Source organism: Mirounga angustirostris, unplaced genomic scaffold, assembly GCF_029215605.1.
Source record: "Mirounga angustirostris isolate CCGP_5_RB_7025 unplaced genomic scaffold, mMirAng1.0.hap1 SCAF_6, whole genome shotgun sequence".
In the NCBI taxonomy this organism is placed as follows: Eukaryota; Metazoa; Chordata; class Mammalia; order Carnivora; family Phocidae; genus Mirounga; species Mirounga angustirostris.
Genome location: NW_026991714.1, coordinates 65829859 through 65854397, shown reverse-complemented (window position 1 = coordinate 65854397; position 24539 = coordinate 65829859). Strand labels below are relative to the sequence as shown.

The following is a 24539-nucleotide window of genomic DNA, read 5'->3' as shown; positions in this document are numbered from 1 at the left end:
CTCCAGGGCGCCTGGGTGGCTCAGTTGGTTAAGCGACTGCCTTCGGCTCAGGTCATGATCCTGGAGTCCTGGGATGGAGTCCTGGGATCGAGTCCCGCATCGGGCTCCCTGCTCTGCGGGGGGTCTGCTTCTCCCTCTGACCCTCCCCCCTCTCATGTGCTCGCTCTCTCTCATTCTCTCTCTCAAATAAATAAATAAAATCTTTAAAAAAAAAAAAAGGAACTGCTCCATTTCATCTAGGTTATCAAATTTGTGTGCACAAAGTTATTCACATTATTCCTTTATTAACCTTTTGATGTACATAGGATATGTAGGGATGTCCCCTTTTTGATTTCTAATATTAGTAGTGTCTTCTCTCTTTTTTATTTTTGGTTTTATCTGTATTTTATTTTATAATAAGAGTTTTAAAAATATAGCAGAAAGCACAGCATGCAAAACAGAGCCACTATATTCTTTGCAAAAAGATTTATTACAGAAAACTTTAACGAGAAACTATAGTGTCAAGAGAAATGCAAGTGTATGAAATAATATAAACTATTATCGACAGGTAATCCCCTTCTTTTCAAGTATCCAGGGAAGTTATTAAATTTATATAAAGTACTCACCCCTATGCTTATAAATTTGAAAATCTGTTTGAAAGACATTTTTACTGGAAAAATGAAAGTGAACCAAATTATCTCAAAATGAATGAAAAATAAAGCATTAATAAAGCTACAGTATAACAAAGAATGTGTTATAGAAGAATTCTTTCAGATTTCAAAAAGTTTATTTCCATGAGTACAAAGAAAAGGGAAAGCTTCCCTTTATATAAAGTTAACATAACCCTGAAACAAAACCCAACCAAAAGAGCATACAAATAATAAAATCATAGACTCATCTCAGTATAAATTTAACAACAAAACTTGTTAATAAAATGTTAACAATCCTAACCCATTGCTGTATTGGAATTCGATTATTGTATGAGCAACTGATTCCCAAAGGTTAGAACAGTTTAATGCTGGGAGGCTTGTTGATATAATTACTATCAAAAATAGATGAAAGGGATCTCTTTTTTTCTTAATTAGCCTGAGAAAAGACTTAACCAATTTTACTATCTTTTCAAAGAATAAGCTTTGATTTCATTGATTTTTTTCCTGTTTCCAATTTAATCAGTTTTGGCTCTAATTTTTATTATTTGTTTTCTTCTGTTTACTTCAGATTTAATTTGCTCTTCTCTTTCTAGTATCTAAAGTGAAAGATGATTAATTTTAGATCTTTTTCTTTCTTATATATGCATTCAATGTTATACACTGCTTTCACTATATCCCACAAATTTTAGTAAGTTAAACTTGTTTTCATTTCTATTTAGTTCAAAATATTTAAAATTTTCTCAAGACATTTTCTTTAACTCATGTGTTATTTAGAAGTTATTTAGAAATATTTTGGAATTTTTTCCAGCTATATTTCTGGTGTTGACATCTAGTTTAATTCCACTTTGGTCTGAGAGCAGCCGTTGAATGACTCCTAATCTCTTAAATTTCTTAAGGATTTGTTAAGGTTTGTTTTATAGACCAGAATGTGTGGTCTATTTTGGTGGATGTTCCATGTGAGCTTGAGAAGAATGCATATTCTGCTGTTATATGAAGCAGTCTGTAGATTTGCCTTATATCCATGTGACTGATGATGCTGTTGAGCTCACCTATGTCCTTACCGATTTTACGCCTCCTGTCTTCATTTCTGAAATAGGGGTGCTGAAGTTTCCACCTATAATAGTAGATTCATCTGTTTTTCCTTGCAGAGCTATCAGTTTTTGCACTCACACATTTACATGTCTACGTGTTAAGTTTTGCTACTTCTTCTTGAATAACTGATTCCTTTATCATTATGTGATGCCTTTTTTATTCCTAAAGAACTTTCCTTACTCTGAATTCCACTCTGAAATTAATATAGCTACTCCCACTTTCTTTTCATTGGTGTTAGCATGATATCTTTCTTCATCCATTTACTTTTAATCTATATCTGCCTCTATATTTAAAGTGGGTTTCTTGGGCGCTTGGGTGGCTCAGATGGTTAAGCATCTGCCTTCAGCTCAGGTCATGATCTCCAGGACCTGGGATAGAGCCCCACATAGGGCTCCCAGCTCAGTGGGAGCCTGCCTCTCCCCTCCCTCTTCCTCTCCCCTCCCTGCTTGTGCTCTCTGTGTCGTTCTCTCTCTCTCTCTCTCAAATGAATAAAGAAAATCTTTAAAAAAACAATAAAGTGGGCTTCTTATAGACAACATACAGTTGGATATTTTTTGATCCAATCTGACACAATCTCTATTTTATAACTGATGTACTTAGACCACTGATATTCTAAGTGACTACTGATATTTTTGGATTAATATCTACCATATTTGCTACTGTCTTCTATTTATTGCCCTTGTTCTTTATTCCTATTTTTGTCTTCTACTCCTTTTCTCTCAACACTTTAAATATTTCACCTCTACTCTCTTCTTGTTTGCATGAGTTTCTAAGAAGTCATGTGCAATCCTTGTCTTATATCCTCTATTTTTTTGCTTTGGCTTTCAGGATTTTTGTTTATTTTTGACTTTCTATAATTTGAAAATGGTATCTCTAGGTGTAGTTCTTTCCGCATTTATCCTACTTGGTATTCTCTGACCTTCCTGGATCGGTGGTTTGGTGTCTGATACTAATTTGGGGAAAATTCTCAGTCATTATTGTTTCAAATATTTCTTCTGTCCCTTTCTTTCTTCTCATTCTGGTATTCCCATTAGACCTATGTTATAACTTTTATAGTTGCTCCACAGTATTTGGATATTCTCTCTCTTTTTTTTTTTTTCAATCTTTTTCCTTTTTGCCTTTCACTTTTGTCAGTTTCTACTTAGATATCCTCAAGCTCAGAAATTCTTTTCTCAGCTTTTCCTTTTTGGTTCTTTCTTAGAATTTCCACCTCTCTTTACATTGTTCATTTAATTCTTCCATGTTCTCTACTTTCCCATTAAAGCCCTCAGCACATCAATTAATCATAGTTTTAAACTCCCAATCTCATAATTTCAACATCTCTGCCATATCTGAGTCTGGTTCTGATGCTTGCTTTGTCCCTTCCAACTGTGTTTTGTCTTTCAGTATATCTTTTTTTTTTTTTTAAGATTTTATTTATTTATTTGAGAGAAAGAATGAGATAGAGAGAGAGAGCATGAGAGGGGGAGAATCAGAGGGAGAAGCAGACTCCCCGCTGAGCAGGGAGCCCGATGCGGGACTCGATCCCGGGACTCCTGAGCCGAAGGCAGTCGCTTAACCAACTGAGCCACCCAGGCGCCCCTGTCTTTCAGTATATCTTATAATTTTTTGTTGATAGGCGGCACATGATGTGCTGGGTAAAAGGAACAGCTGTAAATAGGCTTTTAGTAATGTGGCAGTAAGTTGTGGGGGAAGGGAAAGTGTTCTATAGTCCTAGGATTAGATATCACTGTTTTATTGAGCTGGTGCCTCTGGACTATAAAAGTCAGACAACCTTGTCAGCTATTCTCTCCCCCTTAGTTTGGACAGGATGACTACAGCAGGTTGGGATTGGGTGTCTTCCTTCTCTCAAGTCCACTGGGCTCTGATAAAACTTGAGCAAGTTCAGTTCTGGTTGAAGAGTTTCTCCTGAGGGCAGACCTTGTTAAGAGGAACAGGATACTCTGGCATATTTCCAAATGGTTTCCCCTATTGTTAGCACAAGGCATTTTGCTCTGATACTCATTGTGAGAACCTGGTAGAGGTCCAGGAGGCAAAACTCACAAAAGCACCCCCACTGACTGGGTTCCCTGGAGATTTTATATCTCAGACCCGTCTACACTGAGCCTCTAATGATTTCTCAGTTGTAGTTCAGGTTTCCAAACACTGGCACTGATTCCTACAAAGGTTTCTGCTAAGTTGTGAGTCTCTGTATTTGCCTGTTAGTCTCTCCAAATTTAGGGGCAGCAGCTTATTCTGTGATGTCACTTCTCCTACAGGTATAAGAAGAGTTGTTGGTTTTTCTATTTATTCAGCTTTTTACTTGTTCAAACATAGTGGCTTCCAAGCTTCTTATATGCTGGACTGGAAACTGGTAGTATTCTTTTGAATATTTTTATATAAAGGGTCATGTGATCTGTGAACAGAGATAGTTTTACTTCTTCCTTTCCAGTTTGGATGCCTTTTATTTCTTTTTCTTGTCTAATTCTTCTGGCTAGATACTCCAGTAGAATATTACATAGCAGTGGTAAACATGGGCATCCTTGTCTCATTCCTAATGTTAGGAAGAAAGTTTTTGTTTGTTCAACATTGAGTATGATGTTAACTGTGGACTTTTCATAAATATCTTTTATCATGTTGAACATGTTTCCTTCTATTCCTAGTTTTCTGGGAGTTCTCATTTTGAAAGGATGTTGGATTTTGTGAATGACTTATGTGCTTCAATTAAGATAATCATCCCCCCTTCCAGGTCCTATTAATGTCATGTATTATATTATTTTTTTACATTGAACCACCCTTATATTCCTGAAATAAACCACTGTCATGGTGCATAATCTTTTAAATATGGTTTTGGACTTGGTTTGCCAGCATTTTGCTGGGGATTTATACATCTATATTCATTACAAATACTGGTCTGTAATTTTCTTTTCTTGTAATGTTCTTAATATGGCTTTGGTATCAGGGTAATGCTGACCTTAAAGGATGAGTTGAGAAGTACTTCCTACTCTTGTCATCTTTGGAGAAGTCTAAGAGGGATTGGTGTTCATTCTTCTTTAAATCTTTGGTTTAATTCACTAGTGGAAGCATCTGGCCCTGGACTTTTCTTTGTCAGAAGTCTTCTTATTACTGATTACAACTTTTTGTTATATGTCTATTAGATTTTCTATTTTTTTTCTTGAGTCATTTTAAGTAATTTGTATGCTTTTAGCTAACGGTTTGTCAATCTTGTTTATCTTTCAAAAGAATCAACTTTTCATTTCATTCTCATTATTTTTCTATTCTCATTTTATTTAACTCTGCTCTAATCTTCCTTTCTTCCTTCCTTCTGCTAGCTTTGAGTTTCCTTTGCTCTTATTTTTCTAGTTCCATAAGATATAAAATTATGTAACTGATTTGAGACCTTTCTTCTTTTTTAAATATAGTTATTTACAGCTATAAATCTCTGAGCACTGCATCCAGTGTGGTGTTTTCATTTGATTCCTCTGTAGGTATTTTTCTAATTCCCCTTGATTTCTTCCTTGATCCACTGATTAAGGGTATCTTGTTTTATTTCCACATATTTTTTAACATTCCAGTTTTCCTTATGTTACTGACTTTTGGCTTCATTCCATTGTGGCTGGAGAAGATATTTTGTATGACTTCAATCTTCTTATATTTTTGAGACTAGTTTTGTAGCCTAACATCTGGCCTATCCTGGAGAATATACCATGTGCCCTTGAGAAGAATGTGTGTTCTGCTGTGTTGAGTGGAAGGTCTAGTTGGTTATAGTGTTGTTCAAGACCTTTTTATCCTTACTGATCTTCTGTCTATATGTTCTATGCATTATTGGAAATGGGATACTGAATTTTCTGTTATTCGTTCCTACAGCCTTTTAGAATGGTCAAAATAGGTTTCAAAACCAATTCAAAATAGGTTTATAAGAAATTAAACCAAGATATTCCAGTTTTAGAAAATATCCTCAAGAAATTATAGTATGATAATAATCACAGCCAACTTGCTGAGCCTTTACTTTCTGCCAGGCCCTGGGCAAAGCATTTTAAATGCATTAACATTGGGTAGTTCTATTATTATCTCAAATTTATAAATGATACAAGCGATTATGCACATTTGATTAGTCAGTAAATACATGTGATTCAAAGCTTTCAGAGCAGCAGTATTTATTACAGAAAAAAAAAAGCAGACTAGTGGCTAGAACATGGCACTGAGTTAGAAAATCCATATTTAATAATAATCTATATTTAAACTATACTTTATCACTTATGACTACATAATCCTTAACTCTTTTGGGTCTCAATTTCCTCAAATGCAAATAATCTCTAAGCTTCCTTCTAGTCTGTACTTTATAATTGTTTGTTACCCAAATCACCAAAACCAGTGCTGGAAACAAAACAGTCCCTGACTGAAAATTATTTGAGACAGTAATGTAATGAGTTCCATACACTAATCCTGTTACAGAAGCATAAGTACATAGGAGAAACACCTCTACTTGGGAAAGGTGACCAAGACTGTGCAATCATGATAAAGCAAAAAATTAAAAACAAATAAATCAATCCCTAAAATAAGAAATAAAATCTAGAGTTTATATATATAGTAGAGAAAACTCATTTGCAACCACTAATATTCAATAGGCAGAGAAAAAGTTCTGACCAATTCTACATTCATTCATTGATTTAACACAATTATTAAACAAGTATTAAAATCTGGCCCTGAGCCAGGTTAATACTATATGTACATGTTTTCAATAGGTTTGGTCACAGTTTAGGCAGGGAGACATTTTGTGGATAAATACAATAAAAGCTATGCTAAAGTTATTAACAGAATTCTATAGTAGCACAGACTCCCTGAGATGACATTCAACTTGATTCTTATATTTGCCAGATGAGTAAGACTAGACTGTGCATGGTTATGCAAGTAGAAGGTGTAGGTGAAGGCTGGTGGACAGCACAGAGGAGACGGTTTTGCTAAGGTCAGAGTGAAGAAAAGGCAGGCATCATATTCAGATTTTAATTTAGTGTTGTAGAATTAGGATGTCAATTTAATCCCAATTCTCTCACTTTGACATATACATTATTATCAAAGCTAAGAGTTATTGAGCGCTTTACATATATATGCATATACTCCCTACATAAAACCAGTAAGATAGGGTTTTACAGATAGGAAAATTAAAGTGGAGGTTAAATGTTTTGTCCAGCATTACATGGCTAGTAACTGATGAGGCTAGGAGGTAAAACCAAGCAGTCCAACTCTAAAGCTGACACAGGATTTCCTTTGCTAAGCACTTCTGCTCAGATGTGTTGGCCCATGCCCATTATCATCTCATCCCACCTAACAGAAGTATCTGCAGAGCTATCCTTGAGCCTCTCCTATGTCATTTATAAAATAGAGGGTCTGGTTATCTAACCATGCCCCCCAATCTTGTCCACCTAAATATTTTGAGCTCTTTTCCAATAGATTTCTTCTCCACACTAAACACAACCTTCCCTTTCCTTCCAGAATGTTGAGGAAGTCTACATCAGCTTTCTACTAGTAGGAATGAGAATTAAGAATACTAGGTTTGAAGGATAGCTAGTTTTTACTCCACGTCAAAGAGAGTACATAAATTAACACTCCTGTTAAGCCTAAAGAGAAGAAAATTAATTCAACTTCACAAATGTGAAATCAGACGCTACCTTTAGTCCCTCCAATTCATTTTCCAGTTGCTTAGAATAATGCTCGCTCTGTTCACGCAGTTTCCTGTCTTTAGATGCTTCAGCAGCCACAGCTTCTGTATGAACTTCCAGCTTTAAAATAAAATTAAAAGAGCAGATGTCATGGTTATAATTGTTTTTCCAATAAAATGCTTTTCCCCATGGGAATTTACCTTATAACAAGAAGATAACTCAAATGTTGAAATTCGTATTTAATAAAATAACCAAACTAAAAAAAAAAAAAAAGGTTTTCAACAATTAAAGAAGGAGATATACATTATTCCACTAATCTGGAAAAGCAGCTTTAATCACTACCCCATGGGCACTAGAAAATCTGCCTGACTACTAACCTCTTTTTTGGCTCTCTCTGTTCTGCGCAGTTCTTGCCTTAAGCTTTCAACTTTTTGCATCACCAGGTCCACCTCTTCTTCCTTATCTCGGACATGGCGAGCAAGTTTCTGTTTTTGGGTGTGCAATTCTGTTAGCCGCTCATTGATCTCCATGAATTCCTGCATGGCCAGTTTCCTCTGACAGTGTGCGTCTTTCAGCTCTTTGGACTGGTTTTTTAATCGCTCACTAGCCTGGACTAGTTCCTACAGTTTTGTAAAAAGAATAAAGTTACCAATTCTGCAACCTAGGGACCAATTTTGGCTATCAAAGTAGCTATCATGAAGTCAAGAAGAGCCAAAATTATTCATCTGAGGACAAAATTAAAAGAAATCAACTACTTCTGAACAGATATGAATAGCAGGGTGCTCTGTTATTATTCTCGATTCCTGATGCTAACATGCTAACTGTGATGAACAGCTGATTTAATCTGCCAGTACCTTAGATTCTACAAATAAATAAAGAGTATAGGAACACCAGATACGATGGTCAAAATAAAGGGTATGTGCTATGGTGAGCGCTGTGAATTGTGTAAGACTGTTGAATCACAGACCTGTACCTCTGAAACAAATAATACATTACATGTTAAAAAAAAAAAGATAGTAGGAAGGGAAAAATGAAGGGGGGGAAATTGGAGAGGGAGACGAACCATGAGAGACTATGGACTCTGAGAAACAAACTGAGGGTTCTAGAGGGGAGGGGGTGGGGGATGGGTCAGCCTGGTGAAGGGTATTACAGAGGGCATGTATTGAATGGAGCACTGGGTGTTATTCACAAACAATGAATCATGGAACACTACATCAAAAACTAATGATGTAATGTATGGGGATTAACATAACAATAAAAAATTTAAAGAAACATATTAAAGAAACATTTTAATTATCTCTTCAAACCATTTAAATAATAAAATGCAATCTGTAGTAGGCAGCAGGGGAGTATGGAATTGTCCATCTCTGTTGTAATATTAATACCAATTAAAAGATTTTGTAATATTAAAAAAAAAAACTAATGATGTAATGTATGGTGATTAACATAACAATAAAAAATAAAGATTTGTGAAATGGAATGGATATTTGTGAGATTTTAAAAAATTATACTGAATCATTACAAGTGACAGTAAAACAAGGAATGCTCTTATGTGGAGACTAAGCCTTAGGCCAGAAGCAAGGAGAGAAAGCTAAATAAACTCCCGGATCAAAGTGAGAAACTTAGAGGGAGTTAAAGCACTCAAGTCTGCCTTCTGGCAAAAGGAAATGCAAATCATTTTTGAGTAAAGAGCCTCAATGAAATGTAGGATTTTTATGAGCACAGTAATATGAGCTCACAACCATAGATTCCCAAACACCCAAAGAACAAACAACCATAAGGAAAGAACAGAAACAATAAAAACAAACTCCAATGGTATTTGGACATTAGAATTATAAAATATTAACATAAAATTCGTATGTATGAAACATGTGAGGAAGTAAAAAGAAATCAATTTAATGGGAAAATGACAAAAGACTATTAAAAACGACCAGGCAGATTTATAAAACAACTGTGTAGAACATTTAGAAATGTAAAAATATAAGTGTTAAAATTAAAGACCTGAATTCATCAATGCAGTAAGCTCCACATTTATGAATCAAGAAAAAAATGTTAAAGCTCAAATCCAGAAACTTTTAAAAAATAAAATTGTGCAGCACCAAATAAAAATAAATGTCCTTAAAAGAAATCAGTGAAAAAAGACAAATCACCTATTTTCCACCCTCAAAAACAAAAACAAAAAAGGATAGACTAAGAAGTAACAATAGAAACAGGGGGAAATGTTTCTAATGAGATAAAAAAGTAATTAAAATTGTACACCCAGAAAAATTCCTTTTCAAGTAGGAGGCTAAATAATTAGATTCATATAAACAAAAACTGACAGAGCTTATCACAATCAGATCTCCACTAAATAGGAACCTCTGAAGATTTACTTCAGGAAAAAGAAAAATAATTTTAAAAGCAAAGTATAATGACAGAGAAATGGAGGACTAGGAAACCGGTAAACATAAATGTGAATGTAAACAAACAAGTGAATGAGACTACATTATAAAAATGTCTCATCTGGACAGTAAACAAAAAGGATATAAGTAAAACATTAGTAAAAAACACCACCAATGTTGGGAAGACATAACAGAGTTAAAGGTTTGAGAGGTATGGTTTCAGATACTAAATTTAGACTTTGTTAAATATGCATGATAAAATTCAAGAGCAGCTACTAGAAACTGTTAAAACAAGTAGTGAGTAAAGTGGGAAGAAAAACAAAAAAACCCCACTTCAATTAAAATTCAAGAAAAAATTTTGCAAGATGAAAAAATGCTGGAGATTCACTGCACAACAATGTGAATGTACTTTACACTATTGAACTGTACATTTTAAAAATGGTTAGGAAAGATTTTATATTATATGTATTTTACCACAATTTTAAAAAGGCAAGAAAGGAAACAAAGATAGGCACAGGAAAAGCATCATGACAAACGTAAAGCAGAAAGTAATTTGGTAGAAACATGTCTATACACATTAGTAGTCAAAATAAATATAAAAGGGCCAAATTTGTTATACCAAATTAAAAAAATAATATCTAGACGTTAATAGAAAAAGCATTATTATTAAGGATAGAGAATGTCCTACACAATGATAAAATTCAACACTAGAAAGAAATGCTATTCTAAACTTTTATGCATTCCACAAGACAGACTCAAAATAAATTATGAAGAAATTGCCAAGAACATCATAGAAAAATTGGTAAACACACGACCATAATGAGAAGTTTCGATTTGACAATCATTAATAGATAAACCAAGCAGTTAAAAAATAGTGAATATAGAGAAGATAATCAAGCTTCATATGTAGAAGCTTGCACCCAATATTGCACCCTATTCTTCTCAAGCACATAGTGAACATTTAAAAATTGTTGGTGCCTGGCTGGTTCAGTTGGTAGAGTGTGTGACTCCTGATCTCAGGGTTGTAAGTTCAAGTCCCACGCTGGGTATAGAGATTACTTAAAAATGAAATCTTAAAAAAATAATAATAAAAGTAAGTAAAAAATAAAAAATGTTAACAGTCTGTCTAGGCCATGAAACAAGTCTCAGCAGATTTCAAAGAACAGATATTAAAGATCAAGTTCTTTAAAATCATCACCATTAAAATAGAAATCAAAGGTAAAAAGGCTAAATTCCATAATAACTCACTGGTCAAGGAGAAAAGTCATAAAGAATGTTAAAATATTTAGAACTAAAAACAAAGTGAAAATAACAAAAAACAACAAAAATGTTTAGTAGATATATTAAAACTTGAGGATGCAGTAAAAGGTTTACTTAAGGGGAGATTTATAGCTTGAAATACTTACATTGAAACTTAAAAAACGGTTTAAATTCAATGAAATTCCACATAAAAAGAGACAGAACACATTAATGCTTTTGCCAATATGAGAAGATAATAAAAATCAGGACATAAACTAAAAAACAGAAATGTTGGGATAATGAACATCAACAAAGGCAAAAGATGGTTCTTTGAGAAAATAAAACAGGCAAACATCTGGTGAGATCAAACAAGGAGAGAATAATAAATGCAAAAAGAAATAATATTAAGAAAGGAAAAAGGTTATAACTACAAATCTGGAAGAAATCAAAAAAGCTAATGAAAATATAATGAAAAATTTTATGCCAATAAATTTGTTAGCTTCTGAAATGAACGAATTCCTACAAAAATACAATTTATCAAAACTGTTTCACAAAGAAATAGAATGCCTAAATAGCCCTATAATAATTAAAGTACCTAAATCAATAGTCAACAAACTTTCCCTATCCCCTCAGTGACAGAGAATTCCAAACTCAGGTGGTTTCACAAGTGATTCCTCCAGGGTTTCAAGGAATAAACATTCCTCTTATACAAACTTTTACAAAGAGAAAAAAGAGGCAATGCTACCCAACTCATTCTATGAGACCAGTATAACCTTGATATCACAAAAACACCAGAGTAGAAAAAAATTACAAGCCAATCATATTGATGAAAACAAAAAATCCAACAACAAAAAAAGACATTAGCAAATAAACTCCAGTGACATAGATAAGCATGAACTCTGGATAGACTCCTTGTGTTAAAATTCCAGCTCCACCACTTTCTAGCTCTATGAACTTAGCAAGTGTATTTGACCTCTCTGTGCTTGGTCTCACCATTTATAAAATGAGAATAATAATAATCATAATAATAATAATACCTAAATCACAAGGCTCTTATAAAGATTAAATGATCTGATATATGCAAAGCACTCCAATTACAGTGCTATTACATAAATGTTACATATACTGGCATATTATTATTTAGGAGATAATACATATGCAATTTAGGTTTAACCCAGAAATGCAAAAATGGTTTAACATTAGAAAAGTCTGTCAATGTAATTTACCAAACCAAGTTATTAAAGAACAATCATTTAATTACATCAATAGATATTAACAAATTCCTAGAAATTGGTTGCAATAGTGTACAGAAAAGCACATTTAATAAGTCCAATACCCATTCTTGATAAAAATGACCACAAAATAGGAATAGAAGATAACTTTCTTAACCTGATAAAAAGTATTACCAAAAACTTACAGAAAATATTATTAGTGGTGAAACAGTAAAGGCATTTTCTCTGAAATCAGGAATAAGACAGGGAAGCCTGCTATCACGAGTTCTATTCAACATTGTACTGTGGGTTCTAGCTAATACAGTAAGACAAGGAAAGAAAGAAAGGTCATAAAAACCAAAAGAAGAAACCAAACTGTCATTATTTGCAGAGAACCATAAAGAATCTCAAATATATTAGTACAATTAATAAGAATTTAGCAATGATGCTGGAACGAAATCAGTAAGAAAATATAATTTTAAAGATACCATTTAAAATATCAAAAAATAGAATAAATTTAAAGAAAGGCAAATAAGACATGCATAAAATTTCATGAAAAAACATTTTAAAAGATGTTAAAGATATGGAGAGATACACCATGTTTGTGGATAGAAAGACTATGGGGCTCTAGATAAAATATTTTTATATTTTTCTACAGATAGGCCTTTGTAAACAAATTTTACTGAAACTTGGGGCCTGGGCTAAAAGCAAGCCTTGTAATTTCTGACTAATTTAGCGTGAGAAACTCCAAAGAGATTTAACTCCTGGATGTATGTGTTTATACTTCAACAGAGATGGGGAGAGAGAGAGGAGCCTGGATCAGGGAGTGATCCTCTTTATAGAGCCTGAGACTCTGGGCTTATCTTTCCACTGAAGTGATTTATTTATATTTCAAAGAGTCCTAAATCCTTCTCTTTACATTTCCAAGGAGACTCTCAAAAGGGTAGGTGGAGATGAGGCGGGAAGTAGGAAGCATCCACCACTCTCCTTTATATAAACACCCTGACTCACTTTTTCGGGGTTCCTCACATTCACAACATAGACTCCATATATGTAGGGTTTTGTCTATCTAGCTCTCATTGCATTGCTACCAGAGGTAAGAATTAGCACACAGAGGAGGGATGTGGTTATTTGTGCTCTACATACATCACAATACTACGTTCTGCTCTTGAAATCTGTGTGTGCATTTGGAATAATATTAATAAACACAGATAGTAAGAACTTAAGTAAGAACTTAGTAAGATAGTAAGAACTTAAAGATTCAATACTGTAATGATGTCAATTCTCCTCAAATTACTCTACAGATTTAATGCAATTTTAATCAAAATCCCATCAGTTTTTAAGGAATGAGATGTAGACTCGTTCAAAAATGGAAATGTAATATATGACAGAGGTTAACTTGCACATCACTGTGGAAAAGAGGGGCTATTTAGTAAATGAACAACTGGTTAGATACACAGGAAAAACTAAAATTGGATCCTTATCTCACATGATATGAAAAAATAAATTTCTGGTATATTAAAAATTTAAAGATGAAAGAACTTTAAAACTTCAAAATAAAAACAGAACACTTTAAAAAAAACTGAGAATTTTTAACCTCAGATTTCTTACACAAGCCAGCAAAACTTTAAAAAGAAAAATTGAAAGACTTGACTACATTAAAACTAAGAACTTCCATAAAGAAAGCGAAAAGACAAGCCACCAACTGGGAGATATCTGTAACACACAACTGACAAAAGATTAATATAGAAATTTTCAAGAATTCTTAACCAACCAATAAGAAAAAGACAAACATCCCAACAGAAAAATATACAAAGGATACTGAGAGGCATTTCACAAAAGAAGAAATATAAATGATAAATGGGCATATGTAAGATACTCAACCTCATTAGTAATTAGAGAAGTTAAGACCTTATAACAAAACATCATTCTAGACCTAAAATATCAATTTCAACTAGGTTGGCCAAAATAATATATCTAGTAATACGAAGTATTGTTGAATAAACACTAGGTGGTGGGAGTGAAAGTATAAATAGGTATAATCAGTGGAAAATGATTTGGCATTATCATAAAAAAAGAATATCTTCATTACTTATGATGCAATTATTCTACTAGTGTTTGTATATGCAAGTGTGTGCATATCAGCATATACATTCAAGAATGTTCATTTACAGTAGTTGCCAAGTATAAGCAGCCTTAATGTCTATACACAAAAAATGGAGTAAGTAAATTCTGGAGTGTTCACATAATAGTATACTATACAGCAACTAAATGAATGCTTTATAGCTATATGGATGAATATTAGAAATATAATGAGTGAAAAAAACAAATTGCAAAAAATTGCATATACCATTTTATAAAGCTCAGAAAAAATCAACACTAAATTATATATATATATATATTTTTTAATTTCCTATGGCATTAAAAATTCTTTAGCCACCAAGCCACACTATTCCATCATATGAATTGGTCGGGCATTTCAGTTCTTCCTAATATTTTTCTTTTATAAACGTGGTGAGAAATTTCTCAGTGACCAAATCTTTGAACGTCTGGTTATCTTCTTAAATTTTGACAAATGGAGTTTACTATATCAAGTATTTCAGTATTTTAAGGCTTTGGATACTCTTTGCAAATTAGCTTTCCAAAAATAATATATCAGATTATAATCTCATCTTCAGTATTTGGCACTGGCATTTATATTTATTTTTATTGAAGTATAATTAACATACAATGTTACAGTAGTTTCAGGTGTAAACACAGTGATTCGACAATTCTATCCATTACTCAGTGCTCACCATGAGAAATGTAACTACCATCTGTCACCACATACATTTATTTTATTATATATGATATATTGTTTAGAGATATACTAATATGTAATAAAAATTTTTCTCAATAGGAAATGATTGACATAAAATTTAGAACAGTGATCACCACTCTCAGGGAAGTAGGGAGAAAGGGATTAAAAAAAAAAAAAAAAAAGACCGGCCAGGGCTATGCCACAAAATTGGTGATGTTCTATTTCTTAAGTTAGATGGTAGGTTCAGAGGTGTGCGTTATATTATTTGCATCAAAACTCATATAATGTTATATTTATTCTTTTAAATGTATCAAATGAAAAATATCTTAAAAGGAGTAACTGCTGCCTGTAGGATATTAAGCAAATCACTCAAAATTCTTTATCAATATGTTTCCTTATAGCACTACCTTCTTCTCAAAATATACTAAAAGGATTTTTAATATTAAAACTTATTAAAATAGCCAAGATATATGTTACTTTATATCTAGATATCAGATTCTCATCCTTTTTATGTTTACTAAGTTTGGCTGAATAATCCTACATTTAAATACATAATAATTACCAATAATATTACTATAATATTATTAAAACAAATAGAACATGTTATAAATTTGAATTATTAGATTGGCCACGAATTTAAATGGGTCTGTACACCACATTGCTTGTAATTGCACTAAGAAAAAAGTAAAAATATACTAATCTAATTCAATTTAACCCTTATATAGTTTTTCTCTTAGTCTTTCTGATTAGCTTCCTCAGCAAAAGGTTGTTTTATTTTTAATTGCCTCCATTTCTTTACTGGCAGCAAGACTTCAAAATCTTCCCCAAAAAGAAATTCAATTATATACTATATCATTGAATACAATTTATACTATGCCATAAATCACTCATTTCTTTATTGTGTTGGCTAGTATTAATTCCAACTTCTTTTTTACTTGTTTATGAAAGGCAAAGTACATACACTGAATGGTTTAGGTAAAGTATTCTTCTCTGGTGCTTGAATATTATTTGCCCTACTGGATGTGTTAGAGAGTCTTTGCTATTAATAAATTTTGTTGATATTCACAAATACTGTTTGAGTGTTAAAGTTCTTATGAAAATAACTTTAGCTTGTTCATCCATGCTTTGAAAGATAAACTGACATTTTAAAAATAATTAAAACACTAAAGAAATTTTTTTATTATAATCTTTTAAGAATGTTCATATCAGCAAATCACAATGAAAATATGCCTACATTTTTAATTTTTCCATAGATACTAAATATGGCTATTTGCTTATTCTTTTTTATATTTTTCAATAACATTTACTTTTAATCAAGTCCTTTGATTATTAACTTTTCAAAAGAATGATTCTGAACTTTAAAATCTTGAGAATATAAAAATTTCTTCATTACTAGCTATTAATCAAATGACATACACCAAAATAATTCTTAAATTTTTAAACCAACATTTTACAGACAAAATATACATTAGGTTATGTAACCCACTAGGAAAGCTTTTGGTATACAAATTAAACAAGGTTAAAAATCCAAAAGCAGCTTTAACAATCTATCCATATATTTTTACCTTGTTTAATTCTTCCCTTTCTTGTTGTAGTGTTTTGATTTGTTTTTCATAAGCCTTGACTTGTCGAAAAGTATCATCTAGCTCTCTCCTCACAGAGTTGGCTTCCTCAAGTTGTTGCTCTAAGTGACTTGATTCTAAAAAGAGAAAACAGTAGTTATTTTATTATTTGTATAAAAACAAATGTTTGAAACCAAAGTTTTACACAACCAAATTTAAAAAAAAAATATTTTGTATTTGGTTTTAGGCTTATGGACACCCCATACCACTATGACTATGACTCATGACTCATAACAATTAAATGCTTAGCCAGTTCACTGTAGAGACCTGCATAGCTAATGCCAGTGTGGAGATGTGCAAAACTTGTATACAAAAATGCCTCACATTTCCATTAGAAAAAGAAGACCATCAGAACCAATTAAAAGCTTAAAACTAATAAAAACGATAAAACCAACCAAACTGACAGAACAGTGTTTCTCTATAGATGGTTATTAGCATTCATGTGCTGATGTTAGTCAAATTATTATAAGATGGCTGTGCTTCTAGTGGGTGCAGATTCCCAGCCCAGTTTCACTAGTGGTCATTTGAAGAACAAACTGATTTTTTTTTTTTAATTAACATATAATGTATTATTTGTTTCATGGGTATAGGTCTGTGATTCATCAGTCTTACACAATTCACAGCACTCACCATAGCACATACCCTCCTTAATGTCCATCACCCAGCCACTCCATCCCTCCCACACCCCTCCACCCCAGCAACCCTCCATTTGTCTCCTGAGATTAAGAGTCTCTTGTGGTTTGTCTCCCTCTCTGGTTTCATCTTGTTTCATTTTTCCTTCCCTTCCCCTATGATCCTCTGTCTTATTTCTCAAATTCATCGTATCAGTGAGATCATATGATAATTGTCTTTCTCTGATTGACTTAATTTCGCTCAGCATAATACCCTCTAGTTCCATCCAAGTTTCACTTTTTTGATAGCTGCATAATATTCCATTGTATATATATACCACATCTTCTTTATCCATTCATCTATTGACGGACTTCTAGGCTCTTTTCATAGTTTGGCTATTGTGGATATTGCTGCTATAAACACTGGGGTGCATGTGCCCTTCGGATCACTACATTTGTATCTTTGGGGTAAATACCCAGTAGTGCAATTGCTGGGTCATATGGTACCTCTATTTTCAACTTTTTGAGGAACCTCCATACTGTTTTCCAGAGTGGCTACACCAGCTTGCATTCCCACCAACAGTGTAGGAGGGTTCCCCTTTCTCTGCATCCTCGCCAACATCTGTCGTTTCCTGACTTGTTAAATTTAGCCATTTTCGCTGGTGTGAGGTGGTATCTCATTGAGGTTTTGATTTGGATTTCCCTGATGCCGAGCGATGTTGAGCACTTTTTCATGTGTCTTTTGGCCATTTGGATGTCTTCTTTGCAGAAATGTTTGTTCATGTCTTCTGCCCATTTCTTGATTGGATTCTTTGTTCTTTGGGTGTTGAGTTTGATAAGTTCTTTAAAGATTTTGGATACTAGCCCTTTATCTGATATGTCATTTGCAAATATTTTCTCCCATTCTGTCAGTTGTCTTTTGGTTTTGTTGACTGTTTCTTTTGCTGTGCAAAAGCTTTTCAACTTGATGAAGTCCCAATCATTCATTTTTGTCCTTGCTTCCCTCGGCTTTGGCGATGTTTCTAGGAAGAAGTTGCTGTGGCTGAGGTCGAAGAGGTTGCTGCCTGCGTTCTCCTTTAGGATTTTGATGGATTCCTGTCTCACATTGAGGTCTTTCATCCATTTTGAGTTTATTTTTGCATGTGGTGTAAGGATATGGTCCAGTTTCATTCTTCTGCATGTGGCTGTCTAATTTTCCCAACACCATTTGTTGAAGAGACTTTTTTCCATTGGACATTCTTTCCTGCTTTGTCGAAGATTAGTTGACCATAGAGTTGAGGGTCCATTTCTGGGCTCTCTATTCTGTTCCATTGATCTATGTGTCTGTTTTTGTGCCAGTACCATACTGTCTTGATGATGACAGCTTTGTAATAGAGCTTGAAGTCCGGAATTGTGATACCACCAGCTTTGCTTTTCTTTTCTAACATTCCTCTGGCTATTCGGGGTCTTTTTTGGTTCCATACAAATTTTAGGATTATTTGTTCCATTTCTTTGAAAAAGAGTTGATGGTATTTTGATAGGGATTGCATTAAATCAAACTCTGATTTCTGAAAGCAAATATTTGAAAACCTCTGATCTAAAAGAGGAGACTGAGGCCTAGGGAGCTGAATATCTAGCCTGACGTCACATTGCTAAATGGGTATCAGAGCAAAGAAGACAGCTCACTCCTGCATCAGCCTCTCCAACTGGGAAAGTAATGTTATCAAACAATACTTAACATTTATCACTTCAGAAGAGTTATTAGGAAACAAAATAAAATTACTAATTTTAATACCCACTTAAATAAAATTTAATAAATTGGTATAAAATATTCCTGGCATCAAAAGTAAATTAGCAAATTAAAGAACTGAAGCCCATAAAAACAGAGAAATCTAAACACATTCATTGTGAATTTCTGTCCTAGATATTTTCTATTCTTTATAACCTGTTACTCTGAATGTCATCTCCAGATAAGTAGCATTAGCATCCTCTGGGAGCCCATCAGAAATGCAGAATCCCGGGCCCCACCCCCCCCATACTTAATGAATCAGATCTATATTTGAACAAGATCCCCAGGTCTTGCAAATTCAAGTGTGGGAACAGGTGCATAAAGTATTGCACACTGAGTTGAATGGTTTCAATAAATGAAGTAGTGTTTATAATACAGTAGTCCTATTAAAAAGAGCATTTCATGTGTATAGTAAGTCCTGTGGTCAAAAAGGCACATTAGTCTATCATATACTAACTGGTGCTAGATTCCCTAAATAAAATAATTTACTGATATTCAGTGCCCTAACTCATAGATTTATTAAGAGCTTATTTATCTTAGGTATTTTGAAAGTCTGATACATTTATGGATACCATAGTTTTTTAACAATTTTCAAAAATATCTGCAAAGTTGCATTTAACTAGTTTTTATTTTGTCTAATAGTATAATTTTAATAGTCTTAATAAATATTTCACTTGAAGAATGTTTCACTAAAAGATTATAGGATGTGTAATCTTAAAGATCACAGGACATGTAGTCATATTCAGAAAATTATATTTTATCATTTTCTCAAATTTCAGCATTGCATGTAGGAACTTTTCTGTTTATACTAATTTCTTTGAAACCTTGTTAAGTGATATTTTTCTTTTTAAGTTTTTAACATTTTTAAGATTTCAACAATTTGTTATTACTAATAATTTGGAGTCAAAATTGAGTATGTGACACAGCTAACTTCAATCCCATTTTATGGTTAAGGCATGTCCGTCTGAAGTAGTCATATGGCCCGTTTCATAATCCCTTCTGAGAATGTCCACCTCCTTTCCTGCACTCTGAAGAGCTCTTCCCTAGTATATTAAAGTTTTTTGCAATTACTGAGTCATTCACTTATCTCAACTGCTTTTTGTTAGAAACAAAAATGAAATCAGTGTTTCATAAAATGTCTGCATCACATAAAGTTTACGGCAAAATGACTCCGTGGGATGGGTTTCACAGCCATCATGGATGGTTTATTGTCTTCTTTCAGTTTTAAATACCAGTTTTATCCCAGCCATTTCACTTTGGCTGCTTTGCAATGAAGTTGTTAGGTATATATATGAATTTTATGTCACATTTTCATGTTTCACATAGACCAACTGAAGAAGACAAAATCGATTATTTATAAAATCTTCCCATATGAAGAGAAGTATTACACTTGCATTTGATATACACAGAATTTTGCATTCCCCCAAGATAAAAACCCCAAATCAAGAAAAATCCAAAATGCACTGAATTTTGGCCAACCACTCTAAAATGGCTAAGGTGTAGGAGTGTTTACTTTTACTACAGCAAACAGTAAATTGGATCAAAACTTTGAAAGAAATCCTCAAAGACAGGGCGCCTGGTTGGCTCAGTTGGTTAAGCATCTGCCTTTGGCTCAGGTCATGATCCCAGGGTCCTGGGATCGAGCCCGCATCCGGCTCCCTGCTCAGCAGGGATCCTGCTTCTCCCTCTCCTGCTCCCCCTGCTTGTGCTCTCTCTCTGTCAAATAAATAAATAAAATCTTAAAAAAGAGAAATCCTTAGAGACTATCAAAAAAGATCTCATGAACCATGATTAGCCATACCATTTAACCAACTGAGCCACCCAGGTGCCTGAGCCATACCATTTAGATGGAGTAATTAAACACCAGTTTTAGTGAATAAACAGAAGAAGCAGTACTAGCAAAGTGGGTTAGCTCATCCCAACTAAATGGTTCTTAGCTCACTGTTGCTAGTACAATTGTCAAATTCAATCTGTTAGTAATGAGGATTTAATAAGGGATTAACACACAGTAAATAAGTTTTCTTTGCACTGTGTCGCATATAAGAGAAACATAAAACAGAGTCTCTGTCTGAAGGAGATGACCAAGTCAAGAAGACACGTGTAACACTCTTCATAAATGAAGCAGAAAATCAAATGTGTGGCAGGTGATATGGGAGCTCTGGGAATCACTCAGAGTGGAGCGCGGGCAAACCACATGGGGCAAGGGCAGCACTCAGCGGGGTAGAACCATCAAAGCATCTCACCCCAATCCACAGCTTCTCCCTACATTCTTACTCCTAAAATAATACAGAACTCTTCTGAGATGTGAAGAGATCTGACTTCGAATCATGACGGGGGAAAACAGGTTCCCCTAGTTTCACCCCCCTCCTTCCATTCACTCTTTTATACTTTACTTACATGATATAGTGTGTGGGGGAGACAGACAGATGGACAGTGAAAGAGAGAGAGGGAAAGAGAGTTAGTTTAGTGCTGAAGAGATAGAACATGGAGGCACAACCCACCCGTCTCAAGGCAACAAAGGAAAGGGAGTTATGAAGCACATTACAGGTTACAATAATTATTTTATTTAGGAGGTAAGAAACCATTCCTTTATTTTCTCATGGAAAAATATTAAATGAGAGGATGAATTTTTATTTTTATCTGCAGATGGTCAACAAGTATTTATTGAGTGTCTGTTAGAGGACACAAGGAAACTGTCTTACCCTCCTGGGAGTTTAGAGCATGATGAGGAAAGCAGATTTTAAAAAGTAATTGTAAGTAGTCACAAACTTATTAAGTGTTCCAGGAGTTTAAATATATTATAAAACACTGCCATTGGAAGAAAAGATAGAAAGACACCGATGATGCATATTTGTTCACACAAAGATCTTGCTTAAGAAGTAGCTAGAGGAACATGATTTAGAAGGTGATTTAGATACTTTTTTTTCCTTTACGGCCATGAGTATAGTTGGGGCCACTCATCAGGCAGGTCCCTAGGGAGCCTATGCTTTATCTCTAGCTCTTATGTCAAATGTTTAAGGCAGTGTGGGTGTAATTATGAATGAGACACAGATGATAATTACCCTCAGCCTGACCACTATGCCTCTGGAACCTACTATAATTTTTGGTACAGAGTAGCAATTCCATAAAGATGTTTATGGATTGAATTAAGAATGAATGAATGTTGCTGGTGGGAATGTAAATGGTACAGCTGCTGTGGAAAACAGTGTGGCAATTCCTAAAACGTTAAACACAGAATTTCCATATAAACCCAGGAATCCCACTTCTTGCTATATGCCCAAAGGAATAGAAAGCAGGGACTTGAACAAAGATATGTAACCTCATGTGCAAAGCAGCATTATTTACAATAAACAAAAGGGGGAACCAAACCCAGTGCTGGTTGGCGAATGAATGAATAAACAACATGGAGTGTTTACATATACACAATAGGACGCTGTATTGGGAAGGACATTCTGACACCTGCTACGACATGGACACTATGAAGATACTATGTGCTAACTGACATAAGTCAGTTACAAAAGGACAGATGTTGTACAACTGCATGTATATGAGGTTCCTAGTCAAATTCAGAGAAACAGAAAGGAGAACGGGGGTTGCCAGGGGGTAGAGGTGGGAGGAATGGGGAGCTGGCGTTTGATGGGTGGAGAGTTTCTGTTTGGGAAGATGACAAGCCATGGAGATGGAGGGTGATGGTCACACAGCATGTGAATGTGTTTAATGCCACTGATCTGTACATTTAAAAAATGGTTAAAATGCTAATTTCTATATTCTATATATTTTACCACAATAATAAGGGTTTAAAAATGAATGAATGATATTGAAGAGATGGAATGCAATTGAGGGCACAGAGACCAGCACTTGGCCAAGAAAAAAGAGGCAGGGAAGGAAAAATTCTAAAAAGAGGATTTACCCTTTCTCTCAACGTCATTTTCAATGGTTCTGTCCCACCCCTGGGAAAGGCTGAAACATCAGGAATGAAGAGCAGTCATATAAGCACAAGTTTAGGGAGAAGGAAGGAGTAAAGAAGGAAATCTCAATCAACAGGAGTTGAACGGTAACTCCGTCCGGGCACCACTGATTTGTACGTAAGGCATGAGTGTGTTGGGAACTGCCTGTAAAGACACAACGTAGGAAGACACTTCAGGAAGTGGTCAAAGGTTTCCAAGAGCAAAGTTCCACTTCGTCATTCACTCATCAACAAATACTGACTAGGGGATTTTTATGTGTCAAGCACTCTTCCACGCACATGTACATATCAATGAGTAAAATGGTCAAAGTTCCTACTTTCAAGACACTGACAGTCTAGTAGTGAGGGAAGTAAAGCAACATTCAAATGAAAACTATGTCAGTGGTAGAACGTATTATAGAGGAGTGTAAGACTGCCAGGTGAAGAATGTCTCCAGCAAACAAGTAAAAATGAATTAATGAGGAAGGAAGGAAAGGAAGGAGGGAGGAAGGAAGAACAAGGGGGTGGAGAAAGAAAAGAGATAAAACAACACAAACAATGTGAAAACTCTGAAGGTGATCAAGTAGGACTAAGAGTAGTCCTATGGTGGGAATCAGCTGCTGAGGCATAGTAACAAGATGAGAAGCTGGAGAGGCAAATACATGCGCAATAATGAAGGCCCTTGGAAACAACTGAGAAATTTTACTCTCATCCTGGAACCAGTGGGGATCCATAGAAAACATCTAAGCATGTATGCTGAAGCTGTGATGTCATGGGGTTTACACATGAAGAGCTTACTCAGGGGACCTCTGCTTCCAGAAAGATGGAATAGATGTACTTCCCGCTTCCCATTAACTGCAACGAAAACTCTTGGACATCATACATAAAACAAACATAAGAAAACTGAAATTTGGAGAGAAAAGGATGACCGACAGGGACAAGGGAACATGACATGGTGGTGTCAGGAATGCTGGACCAACACAGTGGGAAGTTCCCTGGGTTGAAACTGGCAATGTAGAAATGCCAAGAAGCCCCAACAAAAGTCTACACTTTTTACCCAACGGACCAGGAAAGGAGCAAACTAACAAGACAGAACACTTTCAGAAAATAACCATTCTACTCACGTTAAACAACACAAACAACTTGCCCATGACCACGTCCATCAGCAAAGGACACGTGAGGAGCTAGAGTTCCAATCACATAAGGCTATGATGAGGTGCCCAAACACACCGTAAGGAGAGGACTAGCAAAAGGCCAGAATATTCAACCCCACTGGTTGGTAACAAGCCTGTCCCACACAAAGTATCAGTGGAGACCACGTGGCCAACTAGCACTTCCACCCCCTCCCCCAATAGTAGTGAGGTTCTCCACTATCCCCACATTGGGATGGGGTCAGAAGAAGTAAGAACGTCCACCACTGCCCAGCGGTATTAAGGCCAGGCCCACCACAGTGTCAGTAGAAACCAGATGGGGCCTGGAACACCCAACCCCTTCCAGGAAGGAGGAGGAGCCCTTCTTTGGGTATCAAGGGAGGCCTAGTGGGGAAACTGAACTTTTACTTCAACCCAGCAATCCACCCTTGCTGAAGTGGTGGCAGGAAA

The 24539-nt window shown here is 34.8% G+C and overlaps 1 protein-coding gene across 11 annotated transcripts in view; it reads right to left on the bottom strand.

Moving 5' to 3' along the window:
• The window catches only part of CDC42BPA (CDC42 binding protein kinase alpha), a 347703-nt gene that overhangs the window by 123079 nt on the left and 200085 nt on the right, over positions 1–24539 (bottom strand). For 8 of the 11 annotated variants that reach the window (XM_064594441.1, XM_064594443.1, XM_064594442.1 and 5 more), the window contains exons 12-14: positions 16557–16690; positions 7738–7980; positions 7370–7480 (exon numbers count right to left, since the gene is read on the bottom strand). In XM_064594441.1, the coding sequence (XP_064450511.1) occupies positions 7370–7480; positions 7738–7980; positions 16557–16690 (488 nt within the window). The remainder of the gene's footprint in view (positions 1–7369; positions 7481–7737; positions 7981–16556; positions 16691–24539) is intronic. The other 3 variants (XM_064594448.1, XM_064594451.1, XM_064594452.1) reach the window with 1 other exon arrangement.